Source organism: Mesoplodon densirostris, chromosome 4, assembly GCF_025265405.1.
Source record: "Mesoplodon densirostris isolate mMesDen1 chromosome 4, mMesDen1 primary haplotype, whole genome shotgun sequence".
NCBI lineage: Eukaryota > Metazoa > Chordata > Mammalia > Artiodactyla > Ziphiidae > Mesoplodon > Mesoplodon densirostris.
In genome coordinates, this window is record NC_082664.1 from 139,287,722 (window position 1) to 139,314,490 (window position 26,769).

Genomic DNA, 26,769 nt, shown 5'->3' on the forward strand with positions numbered 1-26,769 from the left:
AATCGTTGAAAAGGGTATAATTTTCTCTTTCTACCAAGACACGTTTCAGCTTTTAACAAACATTCTCTAGGATTATTCTGGACTAAAACTAGATATGTGAGGAGCTAGAAAGCTCCAAACCAGACCAGAATCAGCCTCTACTCCACTAGTGCTTTTATTTTGACCAGGTTTTCAGCACTGTATTTGATTACTGCGAAGGCAGTTTGGTGGGAAGCATGTCCCAAGCCAGCTCCCATCTATTTTAGAAACTGCAGTGCTCTGTGCTTCAAAACAACTATGGAGTTTATTATCTTTTCAAGGACAAATAGAGAAAGGCATTTCAGAAAGAAAAAATGTTCCTAATAATGCATTTCTGCACTGCGAGGGATTGTTTGACTTGCAGAATAAAAGTCTTCTACTCAATTAATTTGAGTTATTATTACAATTACTTAACTGGTTAATTAATTAATTTGTTTCTGGTATAGAGACAAGGCAACTCATTATACCCCATGTCATAAATATTCACAAACCAAAGAATCTGCAAGTCAGTATCTGGCTTAGCTCTTAGTCTATTTTTTAGACCAAATAATCTAAAATGAAAATTGTGTGAAAGATTTTTAGCACTGAATAAATGTTAATTTCCTGTTACCTTTATTAACAATCCTTTCACTTTTCTTTCTCACTGTATTTTCTACCTTAGAAACATCCAAAGGGCAAGGTGGCAGGCAGAGGAGGAGCTCATTCACCAGGAGTGTGTCTTGTTAGGAAAATGACTAGTGTTTTAGGAAAAGAGGGTAAACCAACTTGGGACTCTCCATCAGCTAATGGAAACGTGTAGTTTAAGGAAGGTAGCACAGTTCCCAGAATAAGCTGAATCTCAATGGTAAACAGCCTTCAGAGACAAGAAGGTAGATAGGTAAAACAGCATCCAAGTTGTACTTTCCATCAAATTTTTATGTGGTTATGTGTATTAAATCAGTTAAAGTAGATGGCATGTCTTGATGTATTTGAGGGGGGAAATATAAAAGCATTTTCTTTTCCTGGATATCATATCAGTAATATATATAGTAACTTGACTTTTCAGGTACGGTTTATGTTGTAATTTAAGACTTTTCAAAATACAGTGTAGCAGTATTGGTTTTCATGTATCACTAATGGATCGAGGGTGAATTTTAGGAAATGAGTGCTTGACAGTACAGGGAGGACCCTGACATTTATGAATAGTAAAGAAACCTCTCTCACTCTTCAAACCACAGCCCTGTGTTAGCCTCTGTTATTATGATACTTTTGATGTGTTCCTTTCTACACCATAAAATAAAAACGTGTGTAGGTCTGTGTGAATGTGTATAAATTCCATTTTCACATAGAAATGAGATTATATTATAGATTCTGGTCTACAAATTAAGTCAAAAATATTTGGTGGACATTCTTCTATATCAGTACATACACATCTACTCTGGTTAGATTTTTAACCAAGCCTCCAATAAATACTATTTTAGTTTTCTCTTTCAGAAAATCTTTGATGGGGGAAGCTATTTAGGACTATATGTTAATATGCAATTGTTACTAGTTTATGTTGTTAAAATGAACCCAGTATTATTTTGTTTACTTGAAATTATTGCATAAATCAAATTTAAATGACAGGATTAAAGATATTCATAAATATGCACCTAGGAAAACCATTCCAGTTTATCCAGTATTAAGAAAATGTATGAATCAAATAATTTTTTAAATAAAAAAAAGCAATAATGATGCCAATTTAATTTATAATAATCTATCATCCCTACTATTATTTAACTTTTTTTCTGGAAGTTTTAGCAAATGCCAAATCATAAGAAAAAGAAATAAAAAGGATAAAAATAGAACAAATTACTTTTATTCAAATATAGTAATAGTGGATACTCTACATTTGAAAAAATAAATAGAACAGAAAACCTAATAAAACAAAAATTAAAGTTAAGCATAGTAGTGCCAAAAACAAAACTCATATACTAACACAAAAAACACTAGTTAGAAAATACAATGAATATAAAAAATTCCATTCAATGAATATAGGAAATTAATAGGAATACATTTAATAATAAATATGCAAGATCCATATGAAAACACATTCTAAAAATTACTAAAAGTCATGAAAAATATCTTGACTTAGTAACGTAATGTAATCCCAGATGGAAAGTACAGTATTTTAAAGATTTCCATAGTCACAAATCTGTACATTTAATAACAATAACTTCCAAAATCTCCCTGGTGGGTTTTTGGGAACCTGGTGAGTTGATTGCAAAACTCACCTGGAAAAATAAATGTATAAAATGAGCTAAGGAAACTTAAAAAAATGAAGAAGAATGGACATGGGGCTTTTTTCTCACATGTCAAAATTTATCATCTCTCCATCCATCTATCTGCAGTAGAGTTCATTAGTGGTTCAAGAACAGACAAATAGATAAATGGAAAAGAAAAAAAGAGTTCAGGAATGAGGATGTATATAAATCATAATTTGCTCTTTGGAAAAGATGGCACTTAAAATCATAGAGGAAAGTAAATAAGTGGCTTTTGTATAATTGAGAGTAATTTCTGGGAAAAATATAAAATTACATCCTACTCTCTACCTTTAACAAAAATAAACTTAAGATGAATAAAAGTTTTAAACACAGAAACATAGATTACTAGATGAAAATACATAATAATATTTTTAGTCATTGTGAAGGGCCTAAGAGTGGGAAAATTCTCTAAACATATGTGAAAAAATTATAGTTTTACTATCTAAATTTTAAAAATCATATCACAAAAACCCCCAAAGATCTATAAATTTAAAGTCTAATGATACTTGAAAAATATTTGTAATATATTCAACAGATGATCAATATCTTTACATACAAAGGGGCTCTTACCATTTGATAAGGAAAAGATAAATAGTAAAATAGGAAATGGGGCAAATATTAACACTTAAATCACAGAAAAATCTACAAATAGTCATTAAGTTTTTCTCACTAAAAAATGTCGATGCATATTTTTATAATCAAATTAGTAATTTCTTAAAAAGTGATGAACTCTTTAATGACATGATGAAATAATTTATACTTACACATTTTTGGTTTAAGTGTGTTTTGAAACAACCTTGCTGGAGCATAGTCTAACAATTTAACCAACATTTTAAAGGCACATATTTTTTCACCCTGAAATTCCATTTCAAAGAACTTTTTAAAGAACCTGAAATGTGTTCTATGATTTTAGGCACAGGTATGTTCAAAGAAGGCATAGAAAACAGTGGTTTTCATTTGTAATCTATGGAGAAATGGCTTACTTGGGGAACACTTTGTGCTCTTCCAAACAACCCCAAATTCTGCATCAATAAGATTTTGAGGAGTCATAGTTCAAAATCAGGGCAATGACATCCAAGTATGCCAAGACCCAAGAGTAGGGGCACCCTAACTGAAGCTCTGGGTAGACAGAAACCCACTGACTGGAGGCAATCTGTTAGGAAGCAAGTTGACTCTTGACTGATCCTGTAATTAGGTGCTTAAATGGGCTAGAGTTGTGAGGCACTTATTTTTCACTTAGGCGACAGTTTCTTAAATGAATTCCTCTGGTCACAAAGATGGGCTTGTGGAAATGTGCAGGACTAACACCTGAGGGCTGAATCCCAAGTTACCAGAAACAAAGGCATACTTAATAATTATTTTTAAACTGTGCTGGCTTTTATTTGTTATTTTTCAAAAAGACCTGGAATAACATCTTAATCATTATGTTTTGGTATTGAATAGTTACTAGAGGGAGGATGCCTTGAAATAAGTATGCTTGCCCTCAGTGTTTACATGACATGGCTGACCTGCACTTTTAGACTCAGTGAAGTCTTCTGTACAAGACCTCATGTTTTATGAACTCTCAACAGAACAAATTCCTGTTGGTATAATGCACTGAGATTGAGGCACGCTCAGCTATTTAGAGATTGGAGTGGGTGACAATAATGGTATTGATACTTATACATATGATGATGACAAAAGGTAAATGTTGAAAAAGAAATAAAAATGTCATAAAAGAAATCCAAGGAAGGCAAGATTATAGCTGGAAGAGGATATTAGAAAAAGTTTGTGTAGGGAAATCTCTTGAGGAAATGAGCTTTCGTTAGGTGTAGAATTTCTGTAGATGGGTGTTAGGGCATTCTCAGCATGAGAAGAGGCACAGAGGCAAAGAAATCAAAAAAGCTAAAAAGCCAAAACTAGCTACTAACAGCAGCAGAATCAGGCAGCAGTGCCAAGCACAGTTTGCAAATAGGAGAGAAACTTGGGGGAGAATTTGAGTGAGATGAACTAGACTGTGAGGTGCATGCTTCAGGGACCATTGGTCTTACTCACCACTGAGTCTTCCACATATGGCACAGTGCCTGGCATGTAGTAGATGCTTAGTAAACATCTGATAGATGAATGAATGAATCATTAATGAAAAGTGAAGGAGGGAACATGGTATGAGAGGCATTAAAGGAGGACTTCCGAGAAGGAAAAGATGATATCCAGATTTAAGCCTGGTTCACTGGAAGAATGTTGCTGCCAGGGATGTCAGGAGATGAAGTGGACTATCTTAGTGAGGAGACTAGTACTGCAGCACAGATCCAATTAGGAGAATCTGCTCCTCCAGATTTAATTTAATTTAATGTTTTACAAGTTTTAATGTAGTTAGTTTGGATATTCAATTTAAATATATAATTACTTAATTTAAAAGATTTTCTTGTATTTGCTGTTACAATCACTTATATTGTAATTGTGTTTTGGTATGGTAGATCAGGTTATGATTGAATTTTACAAACATTTTCAACTTAATTTCTATAACTCCATGCTGACAGTGAAATAGCTTTAACTGAGATGTTGACATAGAAAAATTTCACCTTTATTGAAAAAAAGTATGATTAAAAATTGAATGACATGCCACTTCACTCAAGACTTTAATAAAAGTTTTATACAGAATAAGTAATAGTAAAGTGTAACTTAAAGCCAGGCCACTATACTGGCCATATACTTATTAACAGTAGTTAATTAACAGTAGTTTTCTAATATAACTCTACTGCATTTTAAATACAATTACCATACTTTCCTAATATTTCTAATAAATCCTTTCTCATTTATTCATTTTCTTTTTTTCTTTCATAGCTCCTTATTCATTTTTGTGAATGTTATTCCTTCAATTTCTCTTTGATGATTTTTTTTCAGTCCATTCTAAAGCATTGACTTCATCTGGAGTAAATATATATCTCAGCTTTTATTTTTTAGCTATTAGATTTTTCAGTGTTTTAGAATTTTGGTTTATAGACTCATTTCTAGAGCAATTTTCTTGTGTTTTTTTCATTTTGGTGTATTTTATTTTCCTCTCTCTCTCTCTATACTCAGCTGATATTCTCTGTTGGTTTTACTGTTGCCTCTGTCTACCTTTTCAAGGTCCTCAGTCCAGAATAAGGCCTGGACCATACTGATACTAAGTATATTTCTGTCTAATTAGGGAATGAGCTTGTGGGTTGATTTAGTTACAAGTTAAAATTGTTCTAGGTCAGCTACCCTTCATAGTGACATTAACCTCAGGGGCTAAACTCTAAAGCCTGGCACCTGCTTAAAGGCCTGTGACTTCACTTCCACACTCAGCACTTTGTGTTTCTGTCCCATTGTGGTCCTCGAAGATGTCTATTTTGTTTTTGAGCTTGTCTAAACCTTTTAAAATTTCTTTTAAAAATTATTTCATCCATCATTGGTATCCATTTGGAAGAAATAATTTGCTCCAAAGTCTAAACTTTGCCATCTTGACTAGAAGTCAACTGATATTTTCAAAACCTCTAGGATTTGTTAGTTTGTCATAAAACAAAAGTAGTTAATTAAACTTAAAAGCTTTTGCACAGCAAAGGAAACCATAAACAAGACCAAAAGACAACCCTCAGAATGGGAGAAAATATTTGTAAATGAAGCAACTGACAAGCGATTAATCTCCAAAATATACAAGCAGCTCATGCAGCTCAATATCAAAAAAACAAACAACCCAATCCAAAAAATGGGTGGAAGACCTAAATAGACATTTCTCCAAAGAAGACATACAGATGGCCAGCAAACACATGAAAAGATGCTCAACATCACTAATTATTAGAGAAATGCAAATCAAAACCACAATGAAGTATCACTTCACACCGATCAGAATGGCCATGATCAAAAATTCTACAAACAATAAATGCTGGAGAAGGTGTGGAGAAAAGGGAACCCTCCTACACTGTTGGTGGTAATGTAAATTGGTACAGCCACTATGGAGAACAGTATGGAGGTTCCTTAAAAAAGTAAAAATGGAGCTACCATATGGCCCAGCAATCCCACTCCTAGGCTTATACCTGGAGAAAACCATAATTCGAAAAGATGCATGCACCCTGGTGTTCATTGCAGCACTATTTACAATAGCCAGGACATGGAAGCAACCTAAAAGTCCATCAACAGAGGAATGGATAAAGAAGATGTGGTACATATATACAATGGAATATTACTCAGCCATAAAAAGGAATGAAATAATGACATTCCTTAGACATGGATCAACCTAGCAACAGTCATACAGAGTTAAGTAAGTCAGAAAGAGAAAAACAAATAGGGTATAATATCACTTATATATGGAATCTAAAACAATGGTAGAGATGAACTTATTTGCAAAGCAAAAATAGAGTCACAGACATAAAGAACAAACTTATGGTTACCAAAGGGGGAAGGGGGGGATGAATTGGGAGATTGGGACTGACATATATACGCTACCATGTATAAAATAGATAACTAATGAGAATCTACTGTATGGCACAGGGAACTCTGCGCAATGCTCCGTGGTGACTTAAATGGGAAGGAAATCTAAAAACGAGGGGATATATGTATACGTATGACTGATTCACTTTGCTGTATAGCAAGACACTAACACAACATTGTAAAGCAACTATACTCCAATAAAAATTAATTTTAAAAAAAGTAGCTATCTGAAGTTTTTAGTAGCAAAGATGTAGGCAGCTATTGTAATTTCCTTTTGTATCCATGTACTGTATTCTCTGCTTTTTGTGGCATGAGTTTTAAAGATAACTTCTTATATAATATATTAGGTATATTAGGTCATAAATTCACCTACATTGCAGAGTTGTTTCTCAGAAAATTTTCTACTTCAAGAAATTGTGTTACCTTTTCTGTAAATTTACCATGTTTGTTAATCATCATATAATTTCTCAGTGGTAGTGTTCAATACACAGATACCACATTCCCCCCCCCATCATCTGTGCCATCCTTACTTAAAAACTCCCATTGTCACAAATCTTTTGATGTGGATACTTTCCCTTGAGTATAGATACATTCTCTAGAATTCCTAATCTTTTTTCTGGCATGAACTACACTTGCAATGCATCAACTGTGACTTCCAGTTTTTGTTTATTTAAAGAATAGGAAGAATTTAGAAAACTACAGAGTAACCAGAGTGCTGAATCTTTGTATATTTTTATGATTATTTTCTGATCTGCTACATGGCTTCATCCATACCTAGTTGGACAGAAGTTGTTAGAGTGACTCATCACCATAGAGTCATTCAGATGTCAGGGAGGAAGAAAACTTTCCTGTACCCTTCTAGGTTCTTCTGGCTGGTCTAAGAGTTAAATTGACATGAGACAGGTTAACAGGAGAAAATCAAATTTAATTTTGTACTTATGGGAATCCCACATACATGAGAGGGTTAGAGACAGAAAGGTAAAATGAGATATATATGACATCCTGAGCTAAGGGAAGGGTTAGGAGTCTGGGGCTTTCAAGGACGGGAGGGTCATTCACAGGATGATAAGCAGAAGAGCACATGTATGGGTAATTAAACGTTTGCCTTGACATATAGATGGGGCCACTTAGATAAAATCTGTCTCTGGTTATAACTCTTTTCTGGGAAAATCCCCAACTTAAATTCTTCTAGCTAGTTAAGGGAGGGGCAGTAGTTTCTCTTGAACCCTCAGGGTCTGGATTACCTTTAGTTCAAAATAATCCTCATGCAAAAGTGATACATTTTGGGCTTCCCTGGTGGCGCAGTGGTTGAGAGTCCACCTGCTGATGCAGGGGACATGGGTTCGTGCCCCGGTCTGGGAAGATCCCACATGCCGCGGAGTGGCTGGGCCCGTGAGTCATGGCCGCTGAGCCTGCGTATCCGGAGCCTGTGCTCCGCAATGGGAGAGGCCAGAACAGTGAGAGGCCCACGTACCGAAAATAAAAAAAAATTGATAAATTTTGGGGAGGCTTATTCTGAACCTCTATACAGATTACTAAACTCTGTTTTCTCAGGGGCTATATTTTACATGCAGAATTCCCCAATTTTTATATAACTTATTAAATTACGCAATTAAAGTTATAAGCCTGGGAAAGAATATTGAGAACAAAAAGGTAAAAGTACCAACAAGCAAACATCATAGTTCTTGTGATTAGAAGGCAGAAAGTAGAACATAGCCTACCAGTGGTCAGGAGGATTGTAAAGCACGGGTTAATCTGTTGAGTTAGCTGTTAAAAAGGTCCAAAATTTTTTTTTATTTTAAACTAAAAATAAAGTTATAATTTTTAAAATGTGATTTATATTATATTTAACAAAATTTAGATTATGACTGTAATTATATACTACTTCTTTAGAACAAATCATGTGTTTTGTTTTGTGTATTTTTTTAAATTAAACTGTATGGTACATAATATGTTACATTTTACTTCATGTTTGAATTTCATATTCAATAATATAGCGTTATTTTAGAAAACCACTTAAAAGATAATCAAGTGAAAACGAAAAACAAAACAAAAAGATCATCAAGTGTTTCACAGGCCTCTCATATATTTTATGTTACAAGTTTGTCATTTGAAGCATCTGAATTAATTTTCTCTTCTTCAGTGTTAACTGGTCTTCTCTGCTGGATTCTTATTAGTCAATGACAATGGGTCTGACTCAGATAGTTCCAACATCCCTGTCTGGATTTAGTGTAATCCTGCATTTTTAACAGTATTTGCTATTTAGTTTGCAATTGGATTGCATTATTTGATAATCAGTCAGAACCTGACTGATGGATGTTAGAAAGGCAGGAGTGTTTGGGTACTAATTTTATAAATGATCAGCTCATTAGTAAATATTTTCATATAATGATGACTTTTTCTTCCTTATACATCTCAGTGAATATGGTGTTTCATAAAAGGAATGCTTAGCTAATGAGGACCCTCTGTATATCTTAGAAACAATAAATAAAAAACATTATTCCATTCTTTGAAAAACTTAAGTTGATAATATCATCTGAAGAATAGATAGAAAAAAACAGATTTGAGAATCCTGACTTGGCTATTTACCAAACGGGTAACTTTGAACAAATCACTTTACTTCTCTGTCCCTCATTTTCCCTCGTGTAAGGCGAAGGGGTCAGATTAAATCATTTCTAATTTCTTCTTGCTCTAACAAAACTAAATATCTAAAATATTTGCCAGTTATCATCTATATGTTTTCTCACTTAGGATTTAAATGTTTGTACTAGGTATTATTGCACAAAATCACAAGAGTGAGCAGATGACTGTAAATTGAAGCATCAGTTTTACCAGATGCATTTTGTATTTGTGGTAGGTTGGGCAGGTCAGATTCTTTCAAAACAAACTCAGTGGGGGATTCAATTTGTTTTCAGGAAGAAGTTTTATCAGAACATGTTGTTAGACAGTGTATCTCCACCTTCAAAGACAGAAGGTAAAAACAGTCTTTTTTAACCAATTTGTCTTTCTGAATCAGACAGGAAAGGAAGAGGCACAGCTGAACACAGTAAGATAAAGAAAAAAATAAGTGAATAGACATTTTTTTAATAAAGATGTTAGACTTATACCTTCACACCTTTTACATTGTTTTCCTCCGAGCATTTGGGTCTTTTTTGGTTTTCTTTTTTACATGTATACTGGGTTGTTGAGAGTTTGAATTTTGTGTTGTTAACTTTAGTTTTACTTGTCATTTATTCTGGGTTCTTGCTGATAGTAGAAGAATAATTTCTGCCTGCTGGCCATCTGGGATTCTACTTGTAGACTTTCTGACTCAGTAGTTTTTCCCCAAAGCTGTGTACTTCAGACAAAGAGCTCAGCTCTGTGTGCCTCTTTCTACTCCCCACCTGCTGTTTAGAGCATTCACATGTAGATATATCAGTACCATTTTACTTCCCAGCCTCACAAAGTTCAGAGGTTGGAATGGACCATTGTTCTTTAGTGCCACCCTCTTGCTGTCCTGATTGTAAACCATACCTCCACTCTTGCCTCAACCTGAATGTCAGAGAGTAAGACTAAACGTGATGTGAAGTTGGGGAAAAAAACAGCACCTTCTGATGCATGCAAAGCCTGGACAGTACATTTTGGGGAAGTATCTGCCAAGCAATCAGAGAGCATTCTATAAGCAACATGTAAACTAATAACTTTAAATTTATATTTAGCCCTCACATTTTTGCGGTGACATAGATTGAATGAAATACTCTTGTATTTAATTATTTATTCTAGACTTCTTTTTACTGTAAACAGATTGGTGAATGTTTCTAAAACACTCCTGTTATAATGATGGTTTACATATACTTTATCATTCTAAAAGTAATATAATTACATTTATATTTTTACACAATATCATTCAGTTATGATTTAATAGGTTACTGTTAATAGAATTCTTGTCTGAGTAATATATTGTATATAGGTAACATATAAATAAAAATAAGTTTAAGAATTACTGTAACCTTTGCTACACATTACTAGAAGTTATGTATTGCCCAATTCATGATATGTTAAAACCCAGGAATTACTATTATAGGTATTTATCTTCTTTCTATGTTACTTATGTCTAAAACAATGGTAAATATTGTTTTTCAAATCCTTTGGTGACGTGACTTTAAAAATACACTATTTCTTAAAAGATTTTAAAATGCTCCAACAATGATGACTGGCTAGCATTATAACATTTAATCATTTTAGTACATTCAAATATAACAATGGTTTATACATATTGTCCAATGGGCTTATTTCCAAATGGAAGCCAACTTTGTTGTATGTTAAATAAGTTTGGAATAACATTTATGATTTGAAAATATTGTAAAACATCCAGTTGCTCCTGAGGCTTAAGGTGATCACATTTAGGGACAGAAATTTAGGATTTTTGTTTACGGCAGTACAATGGGCCTATTGTGGTGGTGTGGATCTCAAAATAAGAAGATGAGACCAGACCAGGGAATGTGTATATTGCTAGAATCATTGCTGTGATTTTTGAGTGGCCCAGTAATTGAGGAGGTCTAGCTGTTGTGTCCAGAGAATATTATTGCTTAGGGAAGTGGAAGTGCACGGGAGGGCGAAACCCTGTCTTCAGCCTGCTTCATTAACCCCTAATTCAAAAGAAACCATGGCTATAATTTGTGAATAGGTGACTTCCTTGCTTAATACCCTTCAAGGGTCATAACTGCTCTTTGAGTAAATTTGAAACTCAACAGTTTGCAGGGCTTCAGTGTAATCTGGCTCCTGTCCTGTCTGTCTCATTCTGTAATACATTCCTGTATTCTACTCTGTAGACAAACTAAGATTGTCACAGTGCATGATCCCTATATACCTTCTCACTCCTCTTCCAGCCATCACTCTAGGGGGCTTCCCATTCTCTTCCCTTTGCCTGGAATACTTGGCCTCTCACTTTTCTTCAGTTCATTTCTCCTTTATCTTTCAGATCTCAGTTTGGTGTCACTTCTGCTTAGACTCCTACTTGTATCTTTCAGGCTGAGATGCCTTCTTCAGATCTTTCTAGTTTCCTATATTTTTCCTTATACTGCCCTCATCTAAGCTATGTGGTTATTGCTTGGCATATCTGTCTCTCCCCTCTGAGTGTAAAGAATGTGAGCTGCATCCATGCAGATGCTGGGTCTTGTTCTGTATTGGGTAGAGAGCTTCTCACACCATATTCTACTTAGTAGATACTCAGCAAGGACCTCTTGAATGACAGCTGAATGAAAGAAAACCAGGCATAAACCCAAAGGATGGACTGGGAATGGTAACCTTCAAGAACATGAAGTAGCATCTCAATTAGGGAAGATGACACTCAATATTTTTAAGACTCTTGATACATATTATCACAATATTTTTGAAAAACGTTAAGGACATCTAGATCTTATCAGAGTTCACCTTGAAATGAGCACTCAACAGTTTGGGATAGTCTACTTTTTGTTTGTTACAAATTTGTGAAAATTTTAGCTAATTTAAGGGATCAAAACTGGTATAGTATATAAAATTTTATACTTGTTTCCTTTTTATTGGGACAAATGGTTTAAAAACTATTCCCTTCTGTGAGATTTTTTAATCTCCTTTTCTCATTTTTTCTCCTGAGTATGTGGCTAATTAATTTTTGTGAGTTCTTTAAATATCTAAAATATTAGCCTTTGATCATTTATGCTGTAATTGTTTTTCTTACACTTTTAAGTTTAATCTGATTAATGCACTTTTTTTTTAGAGGTACCTGTTAAAAACATTTAGATAGCCATATCTATTATTAATATTTTCTCTGTCAATTTGTATTACTTTTTTAAAACAGCTTTTGTTTAGTATGGTAAAATATAAATTTTTGTAGGAGTTTTAAAAATAGATATAATCAGAAGGAGTCATAAGAAATCTCTGCAATTTTGTAAAAAATCAAACTGTACTTTTCAAATCTAGATATTTTCTATTGACAATATATGTGAAGTTCTTGCTGTGACATTATGTATTTTATAAAGGACTCTTTTTAATATTGACTTAATATTTTAATGTGTGCATATACCATAATATTTTAGCCAAATCTCTATTATGGAACATTTACTTTCAGCTTATTTATATAGAAAATTCTACAATGAACATTCTTTTTCATATAATTTTGTGCATCTTTGTAATTTTACCCCAGGATAAATTACTTTTAAAAGAATTTCTGCATCCAAGGGTATATAATAGTTTAAGGTTATTGATACATTTTGCTAATTGCCTTTCATGAAAGAGATACCAGCTTACACCCATCACGCAGTGTGTGAGAGTGCCTATTTTCTTGCTCCATTATCAAAACTGAGTATTTTAATTTTTAGTGTTCTTTACAAACCCAATTTCTGTCTCTTTGTAGGCTAATAGTCTGAACAACAGCACTGATTAATTCTCTAAAAATAGTGAGTAAAGTATTTTTAAATTCTTCCTTAAAAATAATACATATGTTAGTTTAAATGAAATTTAAGGCAACTCTTAGAGGTAAAAAACAAAATGAGGGCCTCCCTGGTGGCGCAAGTGGTTAAGAGTCCGCCTGCCGATGCAGGGGATGCGGGTTCGTGCCCCGGTCTGGGAGGATCCCATATGCCGCGGAGCGGCTGGGCCCATGAGCCATGGCCGCTGGGCCTGCGCATCCGGAGCCTGTGCTCCGCAACGGGAGAGGCCACAGCAGTGAGAGGCCCACATACCGCAAAAAGAAAAAAAAAAAAAAAAATTCCCTTATCGGGCCTCCCTGGTGGCGCAGTGGTTGAGAGTCCGCCTGCCGATGCAGGGGACACGGGTTCGTGCCCCGATCCCGGAGGATCCCACATGCCGCGGAGCGGCTGGGCCCGCGAGCCATGGCCGCGGAGCCTGTGTGTCCGGAGCCTGTGCTCCGCAACGGGAGAGGCCACAGCAGTGAGAGGCCCGTGTACAGCAAAAAAAAAAAAAAAAACAAAAAAAAACAAAATGAGAACACAAATCCAGACAAGAGAGAGAAAGCTGAAAGACCATTTGCTAATCTCTGGGTTCTCTCAGCTTTGGTTTTAACTGCGACACAGGTAATTAGAGGTAATTCGAGGGAATGTCCAGGCCCAGTGTATTGATGGGAAGTTAGGTTGGAGACAACTGCGCAAATCCATTATTCTCTAAGAGCTGTATATGCAGTGAAAAAGTGAACCAAGGTGAGGGATGTATTCCACAAATGGAGATAATAAAGATTTTTCTGTTGGTTTTAGCCCAAGATAGATGGGGGAAAGTAGGTTTGCCTGAAAATTGATAACCATAACCTAACTTCACATGGGTTGAGGGTTAGGATTCACATTACTTGCAAGGAATGAAAAACTCTTAAGGTAAAATTTTTATTTAAATAGGGACCTGCTGGTGGTACCCCTGAGTACCTGGCAGTCAAAAACACAAAAGCTCTCTTGAAGAATGCATCTTTAACCCATGTCTCAAAGGATTCTCACCGATAATGTTTCACACATACACACACACACTTACAAAACATATAAGGAAACAGGAAAGTATCAGCAAAATAAAAAAGAGTCATATTCACAAGGATTTCAAAAATTGGAACTATAGATACAGAATGCAAAATAAGTATGCTTAAAAAAATAACAGAAGGCTTGAAAAATGTAAGTAAGAAATAACTGACTAAAAAATGACCAATTTGTCAAATAAAACTTCTAGAAATGAAAAATGTAAAGGTTGAAATTAGAAAATCCATGGTAAGTTAAATGACACAATAGAGACGGGGGGAAGAAGACTGGCAAATTAGAAGAAATTCTGAAGTGATTGCACAGCATGTGACACAGAGAGACAAAGAGATGAAAAACATGAAAGGAGATAGAGTGACAAATAGCTAATCATAGTTCCATAAGGGGATAATAGGATAGATAGAGAAGATATTCAAAAAGACAAGTCTGAGAACTTCACAAAATTAACGAAGGATAGGAATACTCAGATACAATGTAAGAAAGATTGGGGGAAAACATACACACCTAGAAGAATCACAGTGATTCTGTGATTTTATGCAGAATATTAAAGACAAGATCTAAAAAGCAGCAGAGAGAAAGGCCAGATGGAGTGACAGACTATCAGCTCTCTGTGTGACATGTCAACCACATCAAATGAAACCAGAAGACTGCAGAATAATGCCTTAAAATTGTTATGAGAGAATAAGTTAAAACAGTATACTCAGTGAAACTATCTCCTAAGCAAAACATGATTCCGTTGAGAGGATGAACAAAGTCAAAGTTGATTCTTTGAAAAGAAAATAAAAACTGACAAACTTCTGGCAAGAAAGAAACAAAAGCAACAAAAAAAAAAATCAGAAATGAAAAAGGACCCATAGTTATAGGTGTTACAGAAATTTTAAAAATTATAGGCAAATAATATAAACAGCATTTTGAACAATTATAAAACTATCAAAAGAAATTAAGCACTGTCTAAATAAGTGGGAGATATAATCTGGAATTTGATAAACATCCTCAAATTTATATAAAAGAGTAAAACAACAGGAGAAACTACCCAACCACCTCTTAAAGTCTTTTCATGAAGCTGTTATACAATGGAGTATTGTGCAGTCATAGATAAATTGATTAATGTCCCAGGGAACAGAGATTAGTGAGAAAAGGACAAATTCACAAATAACGTTGGAATAATTGAATGTCAAAATTTTAAAAAACATGAAAATTATTCGCAGTTGTGAACCAAACACAAATATGAAAGAGAAAAGTATGAAAGAATTAAAAAGTTGTGTGGAACTTTAAATTTTGGAAAAAAAATAGGTAAATAATTTTATGTCCTCTGGATACCTATAATTTTTAAAGTAAATATTTCATAAGTTTGATAGCATTAAAATAGGAATTCAGTGTTCATCATAAAACACTTTTAAAAATAAAGAAACGACAGGCCACAAATAGAAGTATTTGGACCACATAACCAACAAAAGATTACCTCTAGAATGAATGTATAACTCTAAAAATCAATAAGGAAAAGACAAAAGAAAGTTTATAGAAGCCATAGGTAGACACTTTATAGAACAAATGTGAAAAGATAATGAAATATTGCAATGATAATGGTAATAATTTAAAAAATGAAAATTAAAACTACAAGGGATACCATCTTATATCCCCATATTGACAAAAATGAGATCCCGTATTAATAAGGACGTGGAGCATGGAAACTCTTTATACAGTGCTACTGAGACTTATAAATTCATACAATTATTTGGGAAAATCTAACAGAGTTGAAGTTGTGCGTATCCTATGAATTATCAATGTCACTCTAGAAAGTTTTGCAGATGTGCACCAGAAGAAAGTCTTCACCAGAAGAATATTCACACTGTGCCTTTTTTTCTTTTTGTAATACTAAATCTTGAAGATAATTTAAAAATCCATTTAAATGAATAAACTGTAGTTATCATATAGTATAATACTTTATAGTGGTAAAAATGAAAGAACTACAGCTGTAATTGTCAACAAATATGAATCTCACAATCACAAAATTCAGCATAAATAAAGCAAATCATGGAAAATTATAAACAGCATAATCATATTTTTATGAAAATTGAGAACATGCAAAATCAAATAGATTAATTAGGACTAGATATTTAAGATTAGGACATTAAATGAAAGCAAAGAAATCATGAACATGGAATTCAAGATAGTATTTAACCTCTGACAGTAGGCAGGGGTATCGAATCAAAGCAGGTTCTTTTTTTTTTTTTTTTTTTTTTTTTTTTGCGGTACGTGGGCCTCTCACTGTTGTGGCTTCTCCTGTTGCGGAGCACAGGCTCCGGACGCGCAGGCTCAGCGGCTATGGCTCATGGGCCCAGCCGCTCCGCGGCATGCGGGATCTTTCCGGACCGGGGCACGAACCCGTGTCCCCTGCATCGGCAGGAGGACTCTCAACCACTGCGCCACCAGGGAAGCCCAGAGCAGGTTCTATTTTTTTAACCAAGATGGGGACACATTGTTGATATTTAACATTTAAGTGACATTATTTGTTTAGAATGAAATGTATAACACATATAGAAAAAATAAAGAGAACACAGGACAAAAGTGTACAGCTCAATAAATTGCCACAAAGCACACACCTGCATGATCACTACATAAAGTAATAAAATATTCAGCACCCCAGAAATTATGTCCTCCCTGCCCTCCAAATGTAATCACTATCCTTATAGATTTATTATCTATGAATGCTTCCTTAAACCCTACTGGTTTCTTTGCTCCTGTTTTTTGTTTGTTTGTTTGTTTGTTTTTGTTTTTTATTTAACAGTCAATTATTTTGTGTCTGGCATCTTTGGTCAACATTACATGGGTGGATTCATACATTTTATACATGTTGTTAAATGTCTATAGCTCTTTCATTTTCATTGTATATTTTTCCATGGTATGAATACATCACAGTGTCTCTATCCATTGCACTGTTGATGGACATGTAGGTTGTTTCTAGTTTGGGTCAGTTATGAATAATGATGCTCTATAGTTTTGTCCATGTTTCTTAGTATACAACATGATGATCCTAAAAAGACTAAATGTATGGTTTATATATTATTTGTGTGTATTAAACATTACAAAATAAAATAATGTAAGAAACTCCCTTTGTGAAATTAATAGGTAGTGAATGGTATTTTTATCTTAATTTCACTTTTTGAGGACCACTGGTGGTAAACATGTTTTATATTTTACTTTGAATGTTATTATTTGCGAATTGCTATTGATGCTATTTGCCCATTTTTCAATCTATATAGTACTTTTTTTGATTTGCAAGTATAGCTGATTCACTTTGTTATAAAGCAGAAACTAACACACCATTGTAAAGCAATTATACTCTAATAAAGATGTTTTTAAAAAATAAAATAATTGTACTATCCCTTATCTTTAAAAAAAATTTTTTTATGCAGCAGGTCTTTATTAGTTAGCTATTTTATACACATCAGTGTATACATGTCAATCCCAGTCTCTCAATTCATCCCCCCCACCACTTGCCCCCCTAGGTGTCCATACATTTGTTCTCTACATCTGTGTCTCTATTTCTGCCTTGCAATCCCTTATCTTATTGGTGAAAAAAAATGTGTTTTTTAAGGTTGCACCCATTTTGCTTTTTTACTTTAAAATTTTTTAATGGCTTTAAAAATTTTTTAATATTTTAAAATATATCATTACTGAAAATTTTCAAAAAACTAAATCAAAAAAACAAAACAAAACCCCCTAAAGTATAAATAACATCATTTTAATCCCCTCTTCCCAATTAACTATTGTCAATATTCTGGTATCTGTCCCTTGTGGCTAAATGTACATATATATTTATATTACTATTATAGTGAACATATATAATACATAATATATTATATGTTATATATTATTATATACATATATTTATATATGTACATATGTATGTATTATATCAACCTTTAAAAATATCTACATATCCATATGTACATAGTTTTTTTTTTTTAATTTATTTTTTGGCTGCGTTGGGTCTTCGTTGCTGTGTGCGGGCTTTCTCTAATTGCGGCGAACAGGGTCTACTCTTTGTTGCAGTGCGCAGGCTTCTCATTGCGGTGGCTTCTCTTATTGCGGAACACGGGCTCTAGGCGCACGGGCTTCAGCAGTCGTGGCACGTGGGATCAGTAGTTGTGGCTCACAGGCTCTAGAGCGCAGCCTCAGTAGTTGTGGTGCACGGGCTTAGTTGCCCCGTGGCATGGGGGATCTTCCCGGACCAGGGCCCGATCCCATGTCCCCTGCATTGGCAGGTGGATTCTTAACCACTGTGCCACCAGGGAAGTCCCACACACATAGTTTTACAAAAAGGATTTTTTCCTGCCTAATAGAACACAATTCCCCCCCAAAATATAGTTGTACACCATCATTTAAAGATATTTGGATGATATTCCATTGTATATATATATACTAATTGTTCATTCAACAAATATTTATAATACTGTATAGTAATAATAATACTGTATGGTAGCATTATTTTATAGGCATTGGGAACAAAGCGATGCACAAAACACCAGGGGTGGAGTTTGAATGATACTGGGGAAAATATATAGTAAACAAATAAATATTTCATATAATATAAGGTAATAATTAGTACTATGAAGAAAAAAAAGCAAGGAAGAGGATAGAGAGTAATAGGTTGCCATGAGAGTATATGGTACTCAAGTAAGGCACCCTAAATGAGCAGGAACATAACTGAATTGTGGGAGCCCACCATGCCAGTATCTAGGGCAAAATCATCTTAGACACAGAAAGAACAAATGCAAGTCCACAAGGCAAGCCTTTAAAATAAAAAAAAGCAATTTGATACTGGTTCACATTTAGATTACTTCCAATTATTAAAAATTTTAAACAAATATGGAGAGACCATTTTTGTTAAAAGACTTCTTAAATTATTGCAGGTGTTCTAACTGTTCTCAATTTTCATACCCACTTTTCCCCTATTGTATGTTTTCATGGCTATATTGATAAGAAGATATGCAAGTGTATCTGGAAGGAAGTTAATCTGATGCCATCTTACTCTATAGGCCTAATTCATATGTTTTAGAGGAAAAAATGAAAGTTTTAGAAAGTAAAAGTTTTTCAAAAAAATTAGAATATAGAATGTTGAATTTAGAGGGGAATTTTTATAGCTAAGGCAAAAAATTAAAATGCCTTGGGTTGTACTGCTACTTAATTTCTTTTTATGCCATTTTAATATCATGGAACCTTTAATAAAATCACTTAAAACTAAGAACTTTGACACATAAATTTTTAAAATCTCCCTTAGGTCGCTGATGCCAAGTCTTTCTCAGGACCTTTTAATGTCTTGCCTGTGAAGACAAAATGGAGTAACATTGGTTTTCATATCCTTCTATTTGATCTGGAAAACCTTGTTGAACTTTTGCTGCCAACTCCAATCTGTGACGTTGACACTTCCAATTCATTCTATGGCAATGAGATCCTGAGAAGAGCCAAAAGCACAGTAGAGAAGAAAACACTGACACTGAAAAGGAATAAAACTGCCTGTGGTCCTCTCTCAGTGGAGGCACAAGCCAAGCCTGTTAGTGAAAGCCCAGCCCAAGGAGAAAATACCATGAAGTTATCAGAAGAAAATGATGGCATTAAAAGGCAGAAGAAAATAAAGAGCTCCAAAAAGATGCACCCTAAGCAATCTAGAAAAGTCAATGCCAACCTCACAATAGACACAGCTAAATTGCTCCTATCTTGCCTTTTGCCATGGGGAGTGGATAAAGAATTAGACAATCTTTGCATTAAACATCTCAATATTTTAAAGCTTCAGGGTCCCATTTCTTTAGGACTTGCTTCAAATGAAGATCACTTCTCATTGATGCTGCCAGGTTGGGATTTATGCAATGCTGAAATGAAAAAAGACTATTCAAAAGTAAATTTATTTTCCAGAAAAGTTTTGGACTTGTCAAATAAATACATTTCCATTCTTCCAAATCAGGCTGGGATGCCAAGAAGACCGGAAAATAATTCTGATTCTTTGCAAGAGCCAAACACTATAGTTTACTTATTGAGCAAACTATTTTTAGTTAATAAGTTAGTTAACATGCCTTTAGAACTGGCATGTGGAATTGACAGGTAAGACATGCTTAGAGATTTTAACTATTCTTATTTACGATATTAAAAAAATTATCATTATTTGTTATATTTAGCTCACTAGCCTCCCTCCTCCCCCCTCCCTCCCTCCTTTCCTTCCTTCCTTCCTTCCTTCCTACCTTCCTTCCTTCCTTTAGATGAAGAGTAAATATGCAACATCTCCTTTAGCGCAAAACAATTTTAAGAAAATCTTCCTTTTAATTCTTTGAGATTGGATACTACTTTGGGCAATAAATCTATATGTTTTAAAATTTATTCGTCCAACAAATATCCATTGCTCTTATAATATGTGCCAGGAAATTCACAGTACTGGATGCTGAATGATTCAATAGATAGATAGATAGGTAGATAGATTCACACACACCTTGAAATCCATTATACTTGTTGTGAACTAAGTATGAACAAAAAACATTTAAATAATTGCCTATGATGATAAACTTCATATATCATTAGGAAAGGAAAAATTTGAAAATTTCGTACCTCAAATCCCACTGTTTAATTCATACTTCAGCATATTAAAATAGAAGAGGTTATCATTAGTTCATTTATAGAAAGTACAGTTTAGTAATAATAGGCATTGTTTTTTGAGTGTTTAATATCTACTAGTCACCATGTAAGCCCTTTACATACATGATTTCACTTCATGTGCACAGCAAGGCTGGGGTTTAGGTACGATTATTTTGCTTATTGTATAGATGAGGATATTGAGGCTTATGGAGAGAAAGTATCAACCCCAATATTAATTCAGAGCCTTACAAGCTGATTCAAGGCTGGGCATCAGTCTAACTCCAGAGTCTGATTGCTAACCTTGACTCTGTGTTTACCTTCTCCCACTGCTAAATTTCAATATACTTTTCGTAGTCTGATGTTAGAAGATTGGATTCAATTCATCAAGTGCTTACTGAATATGTCTTTAGCACTAGCTCATAGAGGAAATATAAATAAATTTCTCATTTGGGTAGGAACTAATTGAAATGATGAAGATAATTCACATTAAATAAGTAGAAAACACTGAAGGAACAAGGAGAAATATTTGTAGTATAGGTAAGTATTATAGGCGGTCAGAGTAAAGAGAATAATTAGTGTGAGATAAAACCATCAGAAAGCCTTTATAGAAGATGTGCCATTTGAACTGCTCAGTACATGGTGGTAAATAGTCCTTGACATTTCTATTCTTTGGTAAGAGCTCAGTTCAACAAATATCTGTGTCAGGTACTAGATAATAGAGTTCCTGCCTTCAGTGAACCTACAGTCTGTTAGCAAATCCGTATGGACTATGTAGATTCAGTGTTAAGCTCCCTATCATTACAATGCTTCTATGCTATAGGGTTTTCCATTTTCTGTTTGGTGGCCCTAATAATGAGAAAACAGAGACTGGTGAATTTCCATGATTCATATACTTAATTTTCCTCTATTTTCTTTTCTTCTGTTCATTACAATATATATATATACACACTTATATATTACTTCATATTTATAATTTATATATATAATATATATGTATTTTAATTTCAGTTAGGCACTTTTCTTTCTATTACTAAGAAAATTATATAACACCTAAAGTATGATTTTAAAAAAATTGTAGTCAGCCAAGCCTGAAAACCTGAGAATGAACCCTGGTTTTGTTGTTAAACTAGTCATGTGGCTTTGGACTAGTCACTCAGCCCCTCTGGGCCTTGCTTTCCTCATTTACAAAATGAGATGAATAGAATAGGTGATCATCAAGATTTTTTCAAATTCTTAAAAACAACTTATATTTGTTAGCCTAATCATGATCCCACAGAGCAGATGAGGGACTCAGTTATTGTCGCCAGAGTTTTTCATTCTGAGTTTGTTCCAGATACTGAATACAGGATGTGAAGGATATATCTGGTGCCCTTTAGGGGAGATTAAGGGCTTTCAGCATGCTTTCCATTAAATGGCCTTAAAATCATTGCCACACATTAGTTAATCTTTACAAAATTCTTCATTAAAACAAATTATTGAATGGAGGTGTCAGGATTAGAGACTGCTTCCCTAAATAAGCCATTTCACATTTGATCTGCTAATGGAAACTGCATGTTATATTTAGGGAAATCAAAATAATGTGTATTGGATTTGTGACTCCAAATCCTTGCAATAAATTTGGCCATTTTGCTAACATTTCACTGTGGTTGTAAAGGTGGAGAAATCTTTGTATGCTTAACAACTGAGTGTGTGACGAAACTGAATTTTAAGGAAAGAACTATCTGCCTATGAGAATATCCCTGGATAGTATCTGAATGTCCTCTCATCGAATCACTGGACTAGGGTAAAGCCTGTCTTCATCAAGCCCTGATGGTACCTGGGGATAATTCTTTGGCAGCTATGAACATATTAGGATTCAAAAATTTATTACATTAGCCACAAATCACATGACCTAAAGTCGCAAGGCCCCTCCAGTAAAAGTGGATCACAAGATAATTCTGGTAAACTAAGATTCACAATTCATTTAGGGTTAGGGTTTTAGGTAAGTTAAAGTGGGGAAAAAAGATTCACTGAAGAGAATAATGTCAAAGATATTGCTAAAAATAATGTGTTCAATTCCCAAATTTGTTAAAGTGGTCATGCAGTCATATCGTCAATTTATTTCTCAAAATGTTTTTTATACATCTTTAATAATACCCTTTGAATCTTATTTCAACAGTTCTTTCACAATGGAGTCTGTGCATAAGAAGATGAAAAGTCCTGGGAATGATATTTTAAATATTTCAAGCTTCTACGGTTATTTACAAAATGGTAAAGGAGTTACAGATATAGTCTAATAATTTTTTTTCTTCTATGAAATAAAAGTGCTATAACTGGATAGCACCCTACAGTTTAGAATAAGAAGTATGCATGTTTATTGATTCAGTCTGTATTTTACATGGTTATAGTTTTTTATTCTGTCTATATTTGAAATACACATGAAATTTTGTTATTAAAGTAAATATCTTATAAGACATAATATGATAGATTTTATCAAATGATCTTTGAAATACCTAAAAGTCTGAAACTTTTCAGCAAAGGAAACATTTGAATATTAAATTAAGGTCATATGTGATTTATGGGGAATTTACTGTATCAATATCTTTATTACCAAATAAGTAATTATTATATTAGAGAGTTTTACAGTTATTTCAGAAGATTATATAATGGTCCTTGAATTCTTCTGAGTAACAGTCTTGGTGTTTAGATTTTCTTTTGATGCCAAATGGCTAATTCATCTCTAAAACCTGCTTCTCCAAATTTTTGACATCTCATTAAATGGCAATCCAATCTTTCCAGTTAGTTAGGCCAAGAACTTTAATGTCATATTGACTTTCCCCTTTTTTCTTGTACCCCACATCCAATGTTTTAGTAATCATGTTGGTTCTACCTCCAGAATATATCCCAGATTCTGACTGCTTCTCTCCACCTACATGGCCAGCCCCCTGGTGTGAGCCTTCATCCCCTCTTGCCTGGATACAGAAGCCTCCTAACTACCCTCTGCTCCTATTCTTGGCTCCTACACTCTATTCCCAACCAAACGTCCAGAGTCATCTATTTGAAACTAAGTCAGAACCTCATGCTACTGCTTAAAACCTTTCAGTGGCTTATGTTTCACTCTGAATAAAAGCTACAGTCCTTAGGATAGCTCACAAGGCCCTGTATAACCTGGCTGCCCTACTTACATCATCAGACACACACCCCCATCTGACCTCATCTCTTTGTACTCATCCCCTGCTTCACTCCTTCCAGCTTTGCTGGGCTTTTTAACTCTTACCCACACATGACAGGCAGGGTTTAGGGTGTTTGCACTGACTGTTCCCTCTGTCTAGAATGCCCTTTCTCCAGATTCCACATAAGTCAACCTGCTGCTCCCCACCTCCATCCTCCATCCTTCAATTCCTCCTCCAATACCATCTTATCAGTGAAGGTGCCCTCCCTTCTCCCCTGCATACCCTACCCCTTTCCCTGTTTTATCATAATCCTTTTCACTATCTGACATGCTGTATAGCATTTTTTCATTTGCCACCTACTTCCTGCTACTCAAATGTAAGCTCCAGGGAGGTTGCTGGGGGTTTTTTTGTTTTTGTTTTTTTTTACATCTTTATTGGAGTATAATTGCTTTACAATGGTGTGTTAGTTTCTGCTTTATAACAAAGTGAATCAGTTATACATATACATGTGTTCCCATATCTCTTCCCTCTTGCGTCTCCCTCCCTCCCACCCTCCCTAGGTTATTGTTTTTTATGACAGTTTTATTCACTGCTGTGTCCCCAGTTCCTAGAACAATGCCTGCAAGGAAGTAAGCAAGTACTTTTGGATTAATGGATGAATAGAAAATAGAACAATGGTTTTGGAGATAAACCACTAAGGTTCAAGATCAAGTTCTGCCACTTACTACTTAACTTTGGGTGTATCTTTTACTCCTTTAAAAGCCGAATTTACTGCATTTGTAAAATGGGAATAAGATTCCAGAATTGATGTGCATTTTGCTTCCAAAGTTGTGCAGTATATGATCAATACATTGGGATGACCTGAACAACACTGCACAGTGGCCCTCTCAGGGCTACTGAAAAGAATATTCATTTGGGATATTTTAAAGTGAGAGTTTATTAATAGCTTCCAATTATTAAGCCCCTAGTATGTCCAAAGAATTATGCCAATGACTTTACATATATTACCTCAAATAATATATAAACAGCAGTGCACAGTAGGAGGATCTATCTCTGTTTTACCCTTGAGAAAATTGGGACTCAGAGAAGTTAGATGATTCACTCATAGTCAACCAGCCGACAAGCTGAAGGGCTAGGATTCCAGTCCAACTCCGTCTAATTCCATACCCCTGTTCTTTCCACTATGTCAGGCCACTTCTCATATTTATGATTACAAGTCATGATTCCTCTATATTATCCAGTCTGGATAGCCAGCCTTCTCCTTAGATAGTAGCCCTTTTTAGGGTTATTTGCTCTAATTTTCATTTTTTTATAACACTGGGAAAGAGACTAGGATTTAAGATGCAGTATAAGTAGTTTCTGCAGAGACTTAGGGATTTGCTAACCAGAGCCAAGGAGGCCCCAACTTTTCCTATGACTGTCCCAACCAAAGCAGGCTGAGCAACTAGTGTTATTACTGAACAATCTCCCTGTTGTTGAGAGGTGGCATTTATAGCATTTAAAATTCAATTAGGTACTAAGGAAACATAGTTTTATGTTTTATAGTCGCCAGATGGGAGGTGAAGGGAAAAGAGGGATTCACTTCATGCTATTAATTCTATAAAGTACAAGCCTGAGGAAGCCTGGGATGTTTTCTTTTTATCTTTCCCCCTGACGTTATAATTAATTCTTTAACTCACTGTTATTGTCAAGAAAAGTTGGCTCTCACTTCCATCTCATATTAAAATTTTAACATCACATTAAAGTGTGCTGTGAAGTACCCCATGATGCCAGTAAGTAGTTACGGTTGAGACCAATACTTAGCTTTGATGGTGGAATCACAAGGTCAACAAAGTGAGAGAGGGAGAAAGGAAAGCGATCAAAAGAAAATGCTCTGTTACCTGCTGTGCTCATGAAGAAATGGAAAATACGACTTCAAACTCATAGTGTTGTATCATATCACATCTTTTACATACTGTTCTTGGGCATTTCAAATTCACATCATAGGTTCCATCAGGATAAAATGATGATATTAATGAGCAGAAGTTTCTTATATATTTCTTTCATATTCTCAGTTTACATTATATCAATACCTTCTATTACATTTCCCTTCACCACTAATGTGAGATATATATATACACACACACATATCTATTAATATATAAAATGGTAATTCAATGAAAAGCATCTTGGACTAATACTAATTTAAATAGTTGATCCAGGATTTCAAACATACATTAATACATTAATTTAAATAGACAATTATAGCAATTTTCCCTCCAGTGCAAGCCTGAATCACTCTTCCTTATCTCGCTCCTGGATCTGGCACCTAGATAATATACTTTAGCCATCAGAAAGCCTTAATTCATTGATTTTTTCATTTGGATGATGATATGTTCATTTTCAATTAATGAAAGGGCACTTATTAAGTGCTTTTCTGTGTAGGGAACTGTCGGACACTCTATGGATCAATTTAAATAAACCAAGACATAGCTCACTCTTAAAATTTCACACTGAACATTAGGGCAAATAGATAGAAAGGACATTTAAAAGGGCAAACTTAAAAAGAAACAATACATAACAAAATGAGTCAAATTAAACATAAGTGCTATACCTATTGATCAGAGTAGTATAGCTCAGGAGGAAGAATCAAACGAAGTCTTTTATAGGATTTTCTGTGTGATAGATACTGATTCATGGCAAGGTAGAATTTCAGGAATTATTTGTATGAGGAAGGCGTAAAATTCAGTGATCTGTTTTGGGGGGAATGTTGGTCATTGTATTTTGTTG

At 34.5% G+C, this 26,769-nt stretch overlaps 1 protein-coding gene across 1 annotated transcript in view; it reads left to right on the forward strand.

Annotated features, from left to right (window-relative positions):
• Nucleotides 1-26,769, forward strand: part of WDR72 (WD repeat domain 72) — a 196,210-nt gene that overhangs the window by 89,226 nt on the left and 80,215 nt on the right. The window contains exons 14-15 of the mRNA XM_060095295.1: nucleotides 19,506-20,323; nucleotides 23,007-23,098. Coding sequence (XP_059951278.1) covers nucleotides 19,506-20,323; nucleotides 23,007-23,098 — 910 coding nt within the window. The remainder of the gene's footprint in view (nucleotides 1-19,505; nucleotides 20,324-23,006; nucleotides 23,099-26,769) is intronic.